The 18,884-nt window shown below is 39.0% G+C and overlaps 1 protein-coding gene across 6 annotated transcripts in view; it reads left to right on the forward strand.

Annotated features, from left to right (window-relative positions):
* FAM13C (family with sequence similarity 13 member C) overlaps nucleotides 1–18,884 on the forward strand; it is a 123,012-nt gene that overhangs the window by 31,407 nt on the left and 72,721 nt on the right. For all 6 annotated transcript variants that reach the window (XM_024253896.3, XM_024253895.3, XM_024253894.3 and 3 more), the window contains one exon: nucleotides 7,392–7,510. In XM_024253896.3, the coding sequence (XP_024109664.2) occupies nucleotides 7,392–7,510 (119 nt within the window). The remainder of the gene's footprint in view (nucleotides 1–7,391; nucleotides 7,511–18,884) is intronic.

The following is an 18,884-nucleotide window of genomic DNA, read 5'->3' on the forward strand; positions in this document are numbered from 1 at the left end:
TTAGAGGTTTTACATGATCTGGCTTCTGCCTGCGCCTCACCTGCCTGGTTGTTCACCATCCCCACCTTTGACTCTCACTCTAAACATAGTCACCCATCCAGAGTTCCTTGAACATTCCATGCTCTCACTTACACATGTTTGCCTTGATACATTCTGCCTCCACCTCATGCTGTTTCCTCCAGTTGATGTTCATTTATCCTTTAGGCCACTTCAGTGATACTTCTCCCAAGAGCTAGGCTTGGTGTCATTCCTATACGTTCTCAAAGCATCTCACACTTTGTCCTTATCCTATTGTAGCATTGATCATACTATACTGCAATTGCCTGTTTATAGTTTGTGTCTTGCCACCTCTTCCATCCCCCACCACCGTTGCCACTGCTAACTTGACTGTGAGCTCCCTGAGGGCAGGAACTAGGAAGAGCACAGAATGTAGCCCCTGATAGGGACCAAATATTTGAATGATGAATGAATGTCGTCAGAAAACCAAGAATCCCATAAAGCTGCAGAGATGACCAGTTTATGAATCCTAGGAGTTACAGTGGTCAAGTCTAGGACATCTCATTAGCTGTGAGGGATCAGGCTGGTTCTAAGGTCAGGGTAGATATATTTCAGGGCTCAGGCATGGTAGTTACAGATACTAGTGCTATGAGGGAGTGAAGCAATGTGATCATAATCAGAAACTGTTTGCCTTTTGCTTTCCTTCATGCTTTTTGCTGTTTGGAGCCTTCTGTAGTCTTAGCAATGTGTTGTAATTGGAGAGTTGGAGACCTGTGCAAGGCCTAACTCCTCAGTGGGGCAGGAGGAGAAATGCAAGGATTCCTAGAGAGGGGTAGCTAGATTTTGGTTAGCTGATTGTCAAAATACTCAAGGCAGCTATCTTATGTCTCACAACTGGTAAATCCTGCCTCCCTGCCTCCAATCTCAAGCTCGTTAGAGAGAAGACTAGGTTTTTATGAATCTCCCTCACTTCAGAGTCCCTGTGTCCTTTAACCCACATGCTAGAGAGGAGAAAAAACGAATACTAATGAAAACTCGCATGCCTCATGACTCTCTTTTTTACTCTTGTGTATACTCCATTGATTTAACACTTGAATACCACCCACCGCAGCTGTTCCATTTTAACTGTGACTGTATTCACATTGACTTGCATGGGATATTTCTCAGTTCTATAGTAAATGTGGGTGGTTAGAATATATAATGGAAAGAACTCTGGATTTGGGTTTAGGAGATTGGAGTTAGGAACTGGGTGCCCTAGCTCAGTCATGTCATCTGGTGTGGTCCTATTTTATACAATTTTTAATTAAGTATTGAATATAAAGTATTAAATCACTTTTAAGGCAAACAACTCAAATTAATGCAATTTCTCCCAAATCGATCAAGAACTGTATATCAAAGCTGTTTGGGCCTATTGAATTATAAGCTGTATTGATTTTATTGAAATATTTCCACATTAGCTGGTGAATGGAAATACTCAATATCCGCTCTCATGAGAATAGTCTTAAAATACACAAATGTCAGTCAGACTCTGCAAGGTCTTCAGAAAGGCACCTCATGTATAAAAGGCAATCTTTCTGGCCTCAGTAAGTCATCTGCCTTTTCTTCACTTCATTTTTCTCACTGGGGAAAACTGGGGGACTAAAACCTACCTCCTAGTAAATGAGAAAATGTACATAGAAGGTGCCTAGTTTAGTACCTGCTACAGAGCAAGCGCTCAGTGAATGTTATTAGATTTGGAAAGTATATATGATATGACAGCATAATTGAATGTCTGTTTTCTACTAGAAAGTCTTACAACAAAGCAGTAAACTGGGTAATATATATTACAGCTTAAAAAAATAGAATCAGTCCAGGCGCAGTTGCTTATGACTGTAATCTCAGGATTTTGGAGGCCGAGGCAGGTGGATCACCTGAGGTCAGGAGTTCGAGACCAGCCTGGCCAACCTGGTGAAAACTCGTCTCTACTAAAAATACAAAAATTAGCTGGGCGTGGTGGCGGCACCTGTAATCCCAGCTATTCAGGAGACTGAGGCAGGAGAATTGCTTGAACCTGGGACACAGAGTTTGCAGTGAATCGAGATCATATCATTGTGCTCCAGCCTGGGTGACAGAGCAAGATTCTGTCTCAAAAAAAAAAAAAAAAAAAAACCAGAAAGAAAAAAAGAAAAAAAAATAGAATCAGAGGACATCCTACTTCATGGATATATGTGGGTTTTGAGCCTATGCCTGCCTTTTTCCATGATTTATTTTATTTCTTTGTTGAAATAATGAGTAAGATGGCCAGAAATGTTTTAAAAATAGATCTGAAGAAACTGTTCTCTTGGTTCCCTATTTCTTAAAGGGCCAGAAAATTTTAAATAATAGACACACATTTTTGAAAGGAAATTTAAATCAACTCGTACAGGACCCTCTTTACCCTAGTTATGACATGAATGTAATAGTGCAATAGTTTCTTTTATCAGGGTATAAACATCTTTAAAATTCCCCAATTATTCAGAAGGACATCAAGTCACTTTCACAGATATGTGAAGGTTAAGAAAAAAGGGACTCTTGGGTGATGTAAGATAGGGTAGAGTTACAACACTTTCTCTTGTTCACCTTAAGAACTGAAAATATAAGATTTTCCAAATTATAGTGCTATCAGATATATTAATCATGTCTTAATTAGAGATTTTGAGAAGTACTTACTTTCATAAATGCAAGGCATTAACAATAGAGTGATTAAGCTACAGAACCATTTAATTTAAAATTTAAAATTTAATCCAGTAGTTGAAGAAAATAAAGTTTTATCAATTTGGGGATAGAGTGGACACAGAGAAAACCTCAAGTATGAGAAGACGAACATTTGATGTTTTGATTGACCACATCCTGGAGGGAAGATTTACAGGATGTGTACATCCTTGAGGCCCAAATGTACATTTCTGACTTTCAGACAGAGAAGATGGGCAAGATCTGGGATTAGAATGGTGGGATTAGAATGGAATATTGTTTTGTTTTGTTTTTTTTCTTGATGGCCATGGATTTGTACAAATAGAGGAACTTGGAAGGGCCTGAAGCAATGGCCATGCCATTTGATCAAAACTAGATGATCTCAAGTGCTACAAGAGTCAGCTGAACTCACTAAAATTGCAATGAGAGCAAAATATCATATTTCACCATTCTGGTTTAGGGGCAGCTAATTTTTCCTTAACTAAGTTTGAGTTTTGAGCCTCTTGAGTTTATAGCTTTCCTTTTGTTACCATGCACACTCTCCTAGCCTCTGCACCTGGATGAGATAAATAGCCTAAATTATGTTTGCTTCATGGACAGCTTTCTTATGAACTATCTCAGAACGTAGTCAATTTGATGGTCCCTGCATTTGGCAGCGAACCAACAAATCACCCCACTGAGGTGGACTTGGGACATACTAGGGGTGAGGTGGAAGGTAGATGAAGATGGCTGGGAACAGGAAAAGATGAGGGATGCCTTTTCTTCCAGGTGCCCATCTGGGCTACGCTTGGCCAGGTGGCAGAAAGACCAAGCATGGAGCAGAGGCTTTTGGCTTCTTCCCTCATTCCCCTTGGTCAGTTTGGATCTGACCATTTGACAGACACATTAACACAGAAGTAAAAGTTAGAATCTGCTCTCTCACCCGTCAGTCTGTGTCAAACAGTAGATTTTAAAATTCTTTGGGGGCAAGAATGTCTTATTCACTTCTCTATAACCCTTTCAACTATAAAAATGCTTGGTATATAATAGTGGTTTTTTTAGGTAAAAGTATATCTTATTTATTTCAGAATACATACCCTACTTTAATGTTCTAGAATTTTTGAGCTGAATGTTACAGCCGATTCTAAACAGAGTGATGAAGATTAAATGGGCAAAGGTAATGAAATGTGTTATTTATTTCCTTTCTTGATGTTGTCACCTTTTTTTTGGGGGGGGGATGGGGACAAAAATGTTAACTCTCAATCTTTTACAAATATGTTATTTACTCTAAGGACTTTCTTTGGCAGCCCTAGTTAACCTTCATCAGGTGGTGGAGTCCAATTGAAGCAGAGAAATGGGCTTACCAAGGAAGTAAGCCTTGGCCTCTCATGCATCTGGCTAAATCTCTTATAGAGGCAGATACATTTGATTGAGTACTACTATTCTTGTTTTGTACTCTTTCCTTTATAACTTTATGAATAAATGACAGCTGGCAGCACAAGACCTTTGAAAGCTACTGTTCTATTAATTCAATAAGATGATATCCCCATTTCTTCTGTCTTCTTTCTTTAAGAGAAAACATGAAATTATTTTTTAAAGCTGGTCAACTAAGGCTTGGGTTTTCCTCCCCTATTCCCTGTAAGGTACTTGCGTCGGGACGTCTTGTGTCGTTACATGCCAGGCTGTCCTAGGCATGCTCTGTCATTCCTTAATGCCAATGCACACATCTGTTCAAAATTTCACCTTTCTCATTTTTGAACGTTTCTTAAAATTGATGGATGCATTTAATGTGGCATTATTTTTTTCCTAAAAGACTGTTATGTAATCAAACCAATGATGGTTTATAAATGATGGTATCTTAGAATACAGGAAAGGTAATGTGTTTTAGTTATCTATTGTTGCATAACAAATAACCACAAAACTTAAAATAGCAATAATCACATATTATCTTTCATGGTTTCTGTGGGTCAGGAACTCACCTAGGGCACACTAGGGAGGTCTGTGTCTGCTTCAGGCTGTCTGGGGTATCAGCTAGAAGACTTAAAGCCTAGAAATTAGAAGCATCTGAAGGCTCATTGATTCCCATGTGAGCTTTGCTGGGGCCATTTGCCCACAGGTGGTCATTCCATGAGGAGATAATGGAGTGGAAGGAACTAAACCAGAAATATTTATTCCTTTTCTTATGAGTGAAATATTTTCCAAGATCATAAGGATCTCTGGAAGGAAGAATAAATTCGGTATTTTCTAAGAAAGGCTGTGCTTGGGTTTCTGATCTGAGGGGGGCTTGTAGATCAGAACTTTCATGATCTAACTTTTGGCATCGGGAAGGGCAGCCTGTCATGACAATCACACATACATATCACATCAGAGCCTGTTCCATTCATCAGTATTCAGGATGATTTGTACCAGACTCCTTACTTAGTCTTCCCCAATTCTCCCTACCATCTTGAGGTTTGAAATTCTTGGTGGGGAAAAGAAACATAGGTGACAGTGCCACTCTTTTCCCCATTTAATTCAGGGACTTGATAATCAGCTGTGTCCAAATACTCCTTATCTTTCCATTTTAGAGAAGAGTTCTTCTCTTGCAGTCCTTTGAGATCTCTGATCTAAGCATATTAAGGAGGCACTTTCTCTAACATTCTTGTTATTCATATCTAAGATACATCCTAGGTCCAAGGGAATCCAACAGTGTTTGGCCTCTCTAACCCTTCTCAACTTTTGAAGATTCAAAGAGTTAGATAAAATACTATTTTCAAAAAAAAAAAAAATCAAACACTACTCTTTCCTAAAAGGATGAAGTTTTAATAAAATGGGCATTTTTGGTTTAAACCTTTTAGAGTTCAGAGGGGCCATTTCTTAATGCCTACATCTATTGAGGCTTCTGAATATAATGTTTAAAATAATATTGCTATTAGTATAGAAATGTGAAATAAGCATTCCACCACAAAAATAGGTTTTCTTTTGCTGAACTCATTTGGGTTAATTCTGCAAGGATTACCTGAGCACTAGGTTCAGAATATTGAGCTTTAAGAAAATTTTTATAAAAGCAATATTGTTGTCAGTAGTAGTTCATATCTGCTGTGTGCCTCCAATTGGCAGGCACTTGTGGAATTGATGGTATTATCCTCATTTTACAGAAAAGGAAACTGAGCCCAGATAACTTATGTAATTTAGCCAAGCTCATACACTGAGCAAGTAGCAAGCAGAACTCTGTCTCACATGAAAACCATTGTGTGGGAGAATTTGACCAGTATTCTGGTAGCTGTAGAATTTTTCTCAAGCAACTACTAAGTCTAGGGAACTAGTGCATACTAATGGAAACTTTTCATGTGGAGTGTCTTCTTATCTGAAGCTGGAGGCTTCAAAGAATTAAAGAGAGGATCTTGATAGGGCTAATTCTTTTTTTCCCACAGCTCTGCCCAGCTGTTCCCATTTTACCCCTTTCATATGAAGACATTCATATGATTTTGTTGTAAAGGCTTGTGATGATGACCTCTTGGCAAAAAGCCTCACCATTTTTTTCTAGTGTGCTGGAAACATGATTTCTAAGACACCTGACACATTGACACTTGTACTGACTTCAACCCACACCCTTAATAGAGGAGCTGGGTCTCTATTGTGACCATAATATATTGCAGCAGAAGACCCAAATTCACTGCATTGCTTGAATAATTTGCCTGTATGATGGTAGCCACTTGGAGCTACTGAATTTCTCACAGATTTTTGTTTTAGTATCTCATTTATTAGGTTAAAGAAGGGCTGTTTTATTATAAAGAAAGTTTTCCAGTTAGAGGTTTGACATGGCTCAAAGATGATAGTAGTGGAACTGTTGGATATATATAAATCTTTCATTTTTGCTATGTATGCATGTCTTTGTATTGAATCCAGATTAGTTTTAGTTTTGATGTGTTTATTCTGTAGAGTGTTTAGCACTCTGGAGTTTTTCTAAATTAATGACCAATTACATCATGGATAACCCACATTGTGGTTTCTTTAGATGCAATGTAGCCAATAGCAATAGTGTGTGTGTGTGTATGAGGGAGTGGTGGCAGGATGAGGGGAGAGATATCGAGGACTCTTGAGATCTGGAATTCATAGAAATGATTTGTTCTTTAGTTTTCAGATGAACTTAAATTTTTCTCTTATTATAGAAATAATGTTTATTGTAGAAAACTTAGAAAATATATATGGGCTCCCAAAAATAAATAAACGTGACGTCTCAGAGTTAGTCACAGTTAAGATTTTGGTTCAACTTATTCCAATCTCGTGTGTGGCGGGTGTGTGTGTGTGTGTGTGTGTGTGTGAGTATGTGTGAACATTCATACATATGTTTATTCTTGCATAAATAAGCCTATACTATAAATATTCTTCTATGAATTATCTTTTCAGATGTATCTATTCATTCAGTATTCTTCCATGACATCATTTTTAATGTCTGTAAAATTCTTATTGTATGGCTATACCATATCTTTTGGACAGAAGATTTATTATTATGATTTTTGTCTTTATTCTGTAATCTTGCAGCAACTGACTGATAGAAGCTTTTAAAATTTTGGACCACTGAATTGGCTCCCTTCCCACACTACAATCAGCAGAATGTGTTATGCATTGCTGCTTCCCTGCCCCGAGACCCACTTCCAGCATAATAATGCTATGGAACTGATTGCTGTTGACAGCTCATCTGCTTTTGCTGTTTCTTCTTGCAGGAGACAGAGCATGTGGTATCCAGCCAGTCAGAGTGTCAGGTGAGAGCAGGAACACCAGCTCGTGAGAGTCCACAAAACAATGCCTTCAAGTGCCAAGAAACAGTGCAACTTCAACCAAGGTGGGCCCTTTGTTATCAGAAGCTATTCTGTGCTTGTGGTTCCTTTCTCAGAAATGCCAACTGTGTGCTTGCCACCCCCACACAAGAGGCAAGGCTTTCTGACTTTTGCTGGCATTCCTTATAGTCAGAAAAGCTGCTTAAAGGGGCCTAGAAGAGGAATCGCTGAGTGAGTTTAAGATAAATGTAAATGACCTACTTTCTCTGTCTTCCATTTGAAAATAATCTACCTTAAGGCTCAGGGGGAAGTGGAGACAGGCCCTGCCCTTGGAGAGAAATGCTGATCTCATCTATTCTTATTCTTTATTCTATGCTGGAGGGAATTAGATTTTCCTTTGTGATAGTGATAAATTTGTGATGACCATGTAGGCACCATACCAACTGATTTTTACGTGGTCTCTCATTTAGCGTTCTCTACTTTCTCATAAAGCTGTGTACTCATAGTCTGAAAGATATTAAGGCACTTGCCTGATGTTGCACAAGTGAAAAGGACTGAGCCAGAATTTGAACCCACAAATGTCTGATTGCAGCATAGCAGGTGCAGATTCTGTGCTGACCCAAGTGTCTTCCAGTGACCTTAGCCCTGACATAGCCCCAGGATGGCCTCTCTAGCCTGCTAGACCTGCTGGAGACAGCCCTGGATCCAGGGCAAGGATGTGGGTGGAAAGCAGCCTGCAGAAAGGTTGGCATGACGTTCTGATGGGAGCCTGGCATTGCAGCTGTCTATGGAAAGTCTCTTCTGGAAATAAACAGAAGAAAGAATTCAACCGCTAGTTGTGTCAGCTGTCTTTGTAGGATCTTGTGTACAGTGTAATCATAGCCCTCACTCAGTGGAAAGGGAGGGCTGTGCTTCTGAGCCTGACCTTTAGAATTGTTTTTCTAAGGCAGCACAGTCTAAATCAACAACTACAGAGAAGATTGGCTGTGCTATGCAGTTGTACTTTTAAATATCCAATATACTAAATTTAGAATAATAGAACCTCAAAAGGTTGGAGGGGACCTCAAAGGTAAGGTGCTTCCCTATCCAGACGGATTCATGGGCACCTTTTATAACCCTCTTCACAAGCTGACTTCTTTTATGTGTTTACTCTTACCTGACCTCAGGTAATACCTGTTGGATTCAGCCTTGTAATTTCTCCAGTAATCAGGACATTCTCCCTCCTCTTTGAGGTATTATTGTAAGAAAGCTATTTTTTGGCTACTGGAATCAATTTAGTCAGTGACCCACCAGCCTGATGACTATCTCTCTCAGCAAGAAGAAAGTCAACTATTATTCCCATGCATATTTCAAAATAATATAAAAGCAAAACAAAACAAATAAAAACCAAAAAAAAAAAGTCATTCATGCTTGTGTATGGAATGTATGGTGGTCCTGTAGGGGTAGATATTTAACAGAGACCAACAGGGGAAAATGGTGTTAGCAATTAACCTTCTCAAAGATGCTTGATGTTCAGTAAACTTAAAACCGTTGTGTATCCCATTTTGTATTTCTCTTCCTCTGCCCCTTAGCAAACCTTCGTAGGATCCTAAATACCTTGTTGTCTTTTTCTCCTCCCCATCTCCCATCTTTCATGTCCCACTTTCACAGAATTGAGCCTTCTGACCTAGCAACATTCCAGACTGTTCTGTGCACTGCTGTCAGCAATCGCAGGATCTGGTGCTAAGTCACATATCAGGAGTGCTGTGAGGGCAGTTATGTCTAGTACTCTTAGTTAAGTAACTTTTAAACTACAATTATTTATCACAACCATGGTGACATCACCAAGGGACATTCTAATGGAACTGTAAAAAAATCCATCTCGAAATATTACAGGGATTGTGAAATTTGATGAACTAGTGAAATGAGATCCAAGGCTAAAAATAACTTTGAATCAGGTAGCTCATATTCCTGATAACCTTCCTCTTCTGTTTTAAGCAGGCATCTGGCCAGGTTTGGACATATCATGCCAAATAGAATCTTGATAGAGACATGATACTGTGATGGGACACTCCAGACCTAGGTCTGATTCAGAGTGAAGGAATAAGCCAGGCTAAGTCTCAGCAGGTGTAAAATGCCACCTTCTTTGGGGCAGTGGGTTGGGGAGAATGCTATTAACATAATGAACACTGTAAGAAAAGGAAGAAAGATCTCTCTGTAGCAACAGGCCACCTTACTCCTTGGGGTCACACATCATTTGGGTGAGACTCGAAGGAGTAGTCAGTCTTCAGAAAATTAATCCATCTTTGTAGAGGTGAGACTTTGGAGCAGATTGAGGTCATGAGGTGGGCATTGATCTTTTCACGAATGCCAAATAGTTTCATACCTACAGCTCTCAGAGTCCTCATGTTGTATATTGGGCTCTTTTGAGCACAAGGATCCTTTATGTATTTAGAGGATGAGACTCAGGAAGGTCTATGAATGTGTTTGCCCAAGTGTCTGTGTATATATACTCTATTATTGCTACTGTAATAACTGACCACAAACTTGTGGCTTTAAACACAAATTTATTATCTCATAGTTCTATAGGATAGAAGTCCTACATATGTCTCCCTGGGCCAAAAAAAAAAGGTGTTGGCAGGGCTCCATTCATTTGTAGAGGTTCTAGGGAAGAATCTATCCATTTCCATACCTTTTCCAGTTTCCAGAGGCTGCCCACATTCCATGGCTTATGGTCCCTTCCTCTATTTTCAAGCCACTAACATTGCATCTCTCTGATCATTCTTCCGTAGTCACATCTCCCTCTGATCATGGCTGAGAAACACTTTTTGATTTTAAGGATTCATGTGAATAGATTGGGCTCACTCAGATAATTTCCCTATCTTGAGGTCCTTAATTACATCTTCACAGTCCTTTTTGTCACATAAGGTAAGGTGGCAGAGGAGCAACAATGATGAAGACACGGACATCTTTGGGGAGCTATTATTCTGTCCACTACATGTATGTTTATTTTTTTCTAGTGAAAATCTCTAAAACATTTATCAGACTCTCATATGGCACATATAACCCCAGAAAATATTTAGAAACCCTGTCCTAATGTCTTTCTACCTCCAAGTTTGAAAACACATGACTCCAGAGAAGATTCAGAACTGTTAAATCAAGGTTAGCCTAAAGCTGCCTCATTACATATTTTAAGTTCAGCCTAAAGGTTTCTCTGTACATTGTGAACTATAACCTAAATGGAATTGTATACAGACTGTAGCCTACTCTTGTGCCAATCACCAAGTTGTGGCCAAAGGTGGCCAGCTGTTCAAACCATGTTCAAATAAGGCAAAGGCCGAGCTGTAAAGAATCCGGCTGTTTCTGCACCTCACTTCTATTTTCTGTATGTCACTTTCCTTTTTCTGTCCATAACTCTTCTTCCACCATGTGGCTGCGCTGGAGTCTCTGAGCCTACTCTGGCTGGGAAGGATGCCTGATTCACGAATTGTGCTTTGCTCAATTAAACGCTTTTAAATGTAATTCAGCTAAAGTTTTTCTTTTAACAGAACCCTTGTCCTAATGTCTTTCTACTTCCAAGCTGGCTTGCTCTTCTGATTTCCCTTAACAGAGCCAACCTCAGATACAGTTAAAGCCACTTCCATCTTCTTTCACTGCACCCTTCCTCCCATTTGCCATGCCCCGCCCTTCCCTGTATTATATTCCTTGGCCTTACAGTGCCACACATTAGAGGTCTCAAATTTGGTGTCCTACAGGTGTATCTGGTGTGGAGACATATTTGGCTTGTACAAAGTTAAACTATTTTGAATCGACATTTTAAAATCAAGAGTTTTTACAGATTTTTGGCTTTCTTTGGAAGAGTCTAAAGGAGGGATAACCCAGGGCCTACATTCCTCCAAGGCAACAACTAGCTGGAGCTGAGGAGTAGATTTCAATTTTTTTCACAATTCCTACATAGCTCTCCTCATTTATTTATGCTCTTTGCCGAGCTTCTATAGGCATTTGATTTATAATGCCTGCTTCAATCCTTTTCTTCCTGGCAACTGCTGCTCCTGGGGACTCTGTAGCTCCCTGGAGCTAAGTCCTCCTGGATGAAAATGTCTTATCATATGGTGATGGCTGATATTGTCTTAATGCCATCTTTTCCCCAGATGACATGTTTTCATTTTAATGTGGACTTTCAGTGCATGAGTGGAAGGGGTGGGTTATTATACTACTCTGGCATACTCCTCAGTACCTGGTATTTTCAAAACATGTAAAATTAAAGAACTGCAGTTAGTTAGGGCTGGAAGAAACCTTAGTAATCATTTAATACAACTCTCTTTTTCTTATTTGACACCCAGTGAGGCTGTGATTTGCTCAAGTTCTCTCTTCCCTTGATAATAGAACCAAGATTAGTACCATCAATCTGTATTGAGTTGCCACTTAATGAATATGCATTAGTTTGACTGATTTTTAGAGCTAAATCCAGTGCCAATCCTGTAAACCCTCAGATATGACAAAAGGAAATTTATGAATGTAAGAGAATATTAATGCAGTTGGGGAATTCTTACTAAGCTAAGTAAATTTACTTTTGATAATAACTCACTTATATTTAAAATATTGTATTAAAATTTATGATGGCACTAAACCTTTAATGTTGTTAAAGACCTTGTCTGTATAAACAGGAGCTATTCTATAGCATTGTCTTACTGTTAATTAGGTTGGTGGTTACATTGTAAGTTCCAGTTCATTGGCCTCTTCATCCAGATTCCCATGTTACAGGAGGTTGAAGATCCTTAGCAAGGATAATGGCCTTGGATGGCCTCCACTATTTTTTGACATTCCAGATGAAAGAGAAAGCTGTGGGCTTTGTTGCTTTATAGAAAGAGGAAGTTTTGTTGGCAGCAACTTTTCTATGGGGGATAAATCCTTTCATCTTTTGTTTTTGAGATAGACAGTATGTGTGTGTGTGTGTGTGTGTGTGTGTGTGTGTTTGAATAGCTAATTGTTTCTTACTTAAATGTTTTTCATAGAAGTAAGCAGAGTCTTAATGAGTTCTGCTAAACAGAGACAGAATGAATAAGAGAATGAGCACTGAGATTTTTAGTATTAATAATACAAAAGACATATCTCCCTTCTTGGACTGTACCTGATCTCTGCATATTTCTAGGATGTTCTTCTCCTTCCTCATTAGGGTGCTCCTAGGGTTTTGTTTTGTTTCTTTTAAAAGGGGAGCAGGGATGAGGTAGAGATAAAAAACAGCTTGCCTTCACAGTGCTTTGAGACTCCCTGGTATACGGCTGGATAATGAGTGGGTATTGACCTAGTTCATATTGAGTATCCCACATAGAAAGGGAGCTGGAAAGGAAGGCTCTCCTTCACTGCCCACACCCACTGCCTCCCTCCGTGGATGCAGAAACAACCTGGCGGAAGGGAAGAACATTCAAATGAAGAGATCCAGGGTCTTATCTCACATCTATCAGGTGACCATGGTCATTTCACTCAAATTCCTGGGCCCCCTCCTCTAACATAAGGAATTTGGGTCAAATGATTTCTGGAGCTTCTTCTGGCTCTAACATCAAAAATGCTCAACACTCTAGATATTTAAAAGATTAGACATGGGAAGGCTATAGCTTAAGAATACGAGATCCTGAAGATACAGATAAAAATAATTCCCCCTCCCCTGCTGTAGAGCACAAAAATCCCACACCCAGTTCGTAAACTGCTGATTGAAAAAAGAGCTCACGCTTGATTATTTTGGAAATGAAATCCTCCTTTTTTGTTGTTTTTTAAAGGAGATTACCCTTGGTCATTTGATAAATTGTTAGCACTTTCACTAATAATTTGGCATAACGATAAAAGGGAAACTTAGAGACATTCTCTCATTCAAAATGCTACTACTACCACTACTACTAATAATAAAATAAGTGAAACATTGCAAAATATAGAGAATCCCAAGGATGTAAAAATGACTTGTTATCTTACCTCCCAGATATAACCACTATTATCATTGTAATGCACATTCTTATATTGTTGCTATTGTTTCAATGTTATAAAGAGAAATTGTGTATGAAAGGGGCTTCTGGATGCATTGGGCTTTAAATCTGCTAGAAGCACTATTTACTTCAAGCCAATCCTAGAATAGAAAGCTAGATAAGAATGCATTATGATTATACAATAATCATGTATAGCAGTGTGCTTTTCTACATAAGACCAGTAAGATGAGTAATAAGCAGTAGGTTAATTATCACAAGGTTGATGATTATTCATTTATGGCTAAATTGAACAAATTTAATTTTCCATAACAAATATTCTAACATACAATTTCTATAAGAAACATGTTTTGCAAGCTTTGGTATCATTATAGGCCTCTGTTAGAAATTATATTTCTAGGGGACCAAACAGGAAACTTTGTCCTTAACATCCGAACATCTTGGAAAGTTTCTTGGCTTAACATAAAATAGGTTTAAGAGAAATTTCAATAATGATTATAGGAGACAGAGAATGTATAAATTTAAACCTAATTTAGAACTTTGACCAGCTGGTTAAGTGTTCAGTGTGCCTGAGGCCACTAGAATGGGGCTAATCTTTAACTTACTCTTCATCTTCCCAATGAAGTCATGGCTACTCCCATATTTCTGTTATAGTTATTTGTCAATGAGGTATTCCTTTCCAAGATTTACGTTAAATACTACACACACACACACACACACACGTTATGTATAGTGACATACACATACACAGAGAGCTCCTACTCAACTCTCCATATGTATTTTTTCTTATATTATTAATGCTAGATTAAAACATTTTTGGGATTAGATAGATGTATACATACATACACATATATAAATTTGTCTCTAAGAATATATTATACATAATTACATTGCTGTATGTTACATTATATTATACATTGCTGTATATTACATTATGTTATACGTAATTGTATTACATTGCTATGTAACTTGTTTGTCCTGCTTAATATTATATTTTCCATATCATAAAATACACTATAACATATGTAATGGCTGTAAAATACAGTCACGTACCACATAATAACATTTCAGTTAACAATGGACATGTATGATGGTGGTCCTATAAGATTAAAATACCATATTTTTACTGTACCTTTGTATGTTTAGATATGCAAATACCACTGTATTACAGTTGCCTACAGTATTCAGTACAGTAACATGCTGTAGAGGTTTGCAGCCTAGAAACATTAGACTATACCATATAGCCTAGGTGTGTAGTGGGCTATACCATCTAGGTTTCTGTAAGTACACTCTCTGGTGTTTGCACAACAATGAAATATCCTAAGGATGCATTTCTCAAAATATATCCCCATCACTAAGGGATACATGACTCTATTTCCTTTTATGGATATACTATCATTTATTTTAATGAAATCTAAAGTATTTGATATTGCAGTTACTTATAGGATTTATATTTGTATTTATTGCTGTAGTAAACATCTTAAAAACAATATCTTTATGTGCATCCATTATAGTTTTCTTGGTTTGTGTTTAAAAGTCAAAGTTGTCTAGGCATAGGATTTGGAGTAGCTAACTGAAATGAAACTTAAGATTTAAATTTTTAGCCAGGCACACTGAGATTACAGCTCACACCTGTAATCTCAGCACTTTGGGAGGCTGAGGCAGGCAGATCACTTGAGGCCAGGAGTTTGAGACCAGCCTGGCCAACATGGTGAAACCCCATCTGTACTAAAAATAAAATACAAAAATTAGCTGGGCATGGTGGCACACACCTGTAATCCCAGCTGCTTGGGAGGCTGAGGCATGAGAATCACTTGAACCTGGGAGGCAGAGGTTGCAGTGAGCTGAGATCATGCCACTGCACTCCAGCCTGGATGACGGAGTGAGACCTTGTTTAAAAAAAAAAGGGATATACAATTTTCAGTTGTCCGATCATGGAAGAAGATAGGAATATAATAGACAACTAGTAACTTTGAGAGAACTAGATAAATTCATGTGGCTAGATTTCTGTATGTGTTGGAATCATAGGATGGTGGCTCTGGGTGGAATGTTGGAGACAATCCAGTTTAATCTCTTCCCCTTCCTTGTGTATTCACTAGATATTTCTGTTTCATCCACTAGCCTTCATGGTGTTCTAGTTCACATCGTGCTAAGGGCAAAGTGCTTCTGGCTCTAACATTCCCAGAGGACATTTGGAAGTCATGTGGGGGATGGAAAAATTCTTTGTTGTGTGGGATGCCTCATTTATGTCAGGGACTCTGACACCTTTGGCTCTAGCCCACAGAATGCCAGTAGACATCTCCAGCTTCTGTAATAATCACAAATAGCCCCCAGATTTTCTACATGGCCCCTAGGGGACATACCATCACCCTGTAAAAACACAAAAACAAAACAAAACAAAAACCCACTAAATTTCATGATAGATACCTTATCTAAAACCATGTTTTATGTGACTATTAACATGGGGACATGATCTATTTATAAGTGGAAAAAAGCAGTTGCATAACAGTATCACAAGATGTTCCTATTTTTGCTTAATATGTAATTATTTACAGAAACATATACTAGCAAGACATAAATCCATATTTTAGTGGTGGTAATTTTGGGGGGAGATGAATTACAGGTGATTAAAACATATTTTTTGTGCTTTTACTTTCCAAGTTTCCCTGCTAGTGATCCCCTATTAAGCTTGTAATTGGCAGAAAGTGATAAGTTTATATAATTTGCGAGACAAGTAATAGTACCTACTGTTTCTCTGGCTTTATTTGTTTAGTAACAATTGAATCTTACTTTGGGACAGACATGACTATTAGGAGAATATTAGGAGAGAACAGATTTATTTTTTATTTTTGTTAACTGGGAAAACTTAAAATGAATTTTCAGTGACACTTGCAGCCTTTGTGGTTTAGGTCACTTGGGATCAGAAACCAAATACTACAGATGATTTTATAGGTTTAAATAATGTTTAAAACCATAATTTGTGTCATAGGTGCCTCTTTTCTTCAGCATTTGCCTCAGTAGAAAGTCTCTTCTTATACTCTTGAGCAGCATGCCAAGCCTCTCAGGGGTCCAGTAGCACAGAATTCTTATCAAGAGCACTCTGATGACCCTGCAGATGCAGGGACTAGGGAAATATCCAGACCCATTTAAGTAGGGGTGGGGTCCAAGGGGAGAAAGATTGAGAAGGGGTAGATGCAGGAATAAGCCAGCTGTCGAAGTCTTCTTAGTGCCTTAAGTTTAGCACAAGAAAACAGTTTTGGCCAAACCCAGCCTATTGAATAAATCTAAAAACACATAATAGAGCCCCTGGAAAGAGCCTAGGAAGTATCCAAGATACTGTAGTGTAAAGAGGAAAGGCCTTCGCAGTATGCAGACCTGGATGCTAGTTGCTAGTTCCAGCTTTGCTGCTTCCTTGGACAGATTCCCTAACCTCTCTGGGCTTTGATTTCTTCAGATGTGTGATGGAAATGATAATATCTACTTCCCAGAGCTACTGCTGCAAGGATTAAATGAACTGCATGTTCAGCTTCATTCAAGGTCTGGCCCACAGCAGGGGCTCAGAAGATTAATGTTGCTATTCCGTAAGAGAGGAGATCCTTCCTCCATGAAGGTTTTTGCTTAGCTCCACAGTACTGATCTATGGCTTGCCAACACATCCATCTTGCTGCTAGTGTTCTCTCTTCTCTCCACCATTTATCTAAATTTTCATCTCATCTCAGAGCCCAGCTCACTCCCAGCTTTTCATGCACCTTCTCTTTTCTCAATAGCCCATGTTGATCTCTGTAGTTAGAACATGTTCAATGTAACTAGACACATGCTACTAGTGTTCAAAGAGTTTGGTTTATCTCTTCAAATAGGATATATGCCTATTTTCTGTAATTCTTTTGACTATGAAGTTTTCAGCACAGTGCTGAACTCATAGGTTCAGTAGTTTAGTAAAGTTTCTGCTTATTGATTCTTAGGTAAGCAATCCCATGGAATTCTGATTTGCCCTCCATAATCTCACGCCTCTCTTGGCCATATTTCATTATGGTCCTTTATATACCTGGTCCTTTACAAGCTCTAGTTTGCTTTTGTGTACTCTGGCTAAATTCTTGTGCTTTCATATCCATCCTGCACAGAGCCCAGATTACCTTCATAGATCTGTTTTTCTGCACATCTTTAAGCTAGACCTTAGCTTCTCTCTAGTTGAACCAAAAACTATGCATACCTTGGACAAATTGGTTTCCCAACTCAATCTCAACTGAATTGCCAGTTGAGATTCCAGTGATTTGGACTCTCTTGCTCAACTTGGACATGTGATTCAGACAATTTCAGAAAGGTTTTTAAAGGGGTTGTACATGACAAAGTGGTCCTAGTTGGCCATGAATAGTCATGGTTGGAAAAGTGGGGATCAAGAAAGTGGTTGTTTTCAATGTGTAATTACTGCCAACCTTGCTGATCTTGCTCGTGTGCAACAAAGGAGACACAGGCTGTTGCATGACAAGTGGTTGTTTCTTGGTAATGTGGTTGGTATTCTCTGCAAACAATGGAAACTAACTGTGTTTGATTTAGGCAAGGAAAGGAATCTAAATGAAGGCTATTGCTTAGCTTAAAAAATTGAACTAAGGGCAAGTATGTTTTGGGAAGGATAAGAACCAGGCCTGGTCCATGGATTTCTGGAATCACAATGACAGGGACATGTTTCTCTGAGGTGTTATCACTGGATGATCCCATGCTAATACAACAGCTTTTCATTCCCGCTCAAGTTTTGACTTCAGGGAGAAGGAACTAACTGGCCTAGTTCAGGCCACATGTTTACCCTTTCATGTAGAATTGTGGAGAGCTAGTTTCCCAAGGGAAAGGGAGGTTGATGTCAGAAGAAGTGGATTGGAGATGAAAAATGCTGAACAGATGAAATCAGTATAGTGTTGGGTGACTTGGCGTGGGAAGAACCTGGAGATGATGGAGGAAGAGAACTAAGAACCAATTTTAAGGGTCAGAAAGGCTTGGTGTGGCTTGCCAAACTTAACTGAGTCAAAGGCATGGAGAGACCAGGGCTCCTCCGACTTGCCTCCCTGATCATTAACTCACCCTTGCTCCTCAGACCGACACTGATCCAGGTTCTGTTCATCTTGTGTCAAGTCGCATCAGCAAAGACAAGTAAAGCTGGAGTGTACTGAACTGCAGAGAGAATGTACCAAATGATGTCAGAAAGGTTGGTGGTGGACACGCTGCATGGGGCCTGGTAGCCTGGGTGTTGATCCTTGGATTTTGTCTAAGTCTAGAGGAAAACCACTGGAGGTTATAAACAGGAGTGACAGACTCAGATTGACATAAAAAGATCACTCTGGGTACTGTGTGTTGTACACTATACTGTGTGTTGTACTCAGGGGTACATCTTGGAAGCTAGTGTATCATCCCTGTGGGAGGTGCTGGTGACAATGAAGATGGAGGGAAGACGACAGGTGAAGGATAGAGACTCATGACTCTTTCCTTTTGGGAG

The sequence above is a fragment of the Pongo abelii genome, chromosome 8 (assembly GCF_028885655.2).
Source record: "Pongo abelii isolate AG06213 chromosome 8, NHGRI_mPonAbe1-v2.0_pri, whole genome shotgun sequence".
In the NCBI taxonomy this organism is placed as follows: Eukaryota; Metazoa; Chordata; class Mammalia; order Primates; family Hominidae; genus Pongo; species Pongo abelii.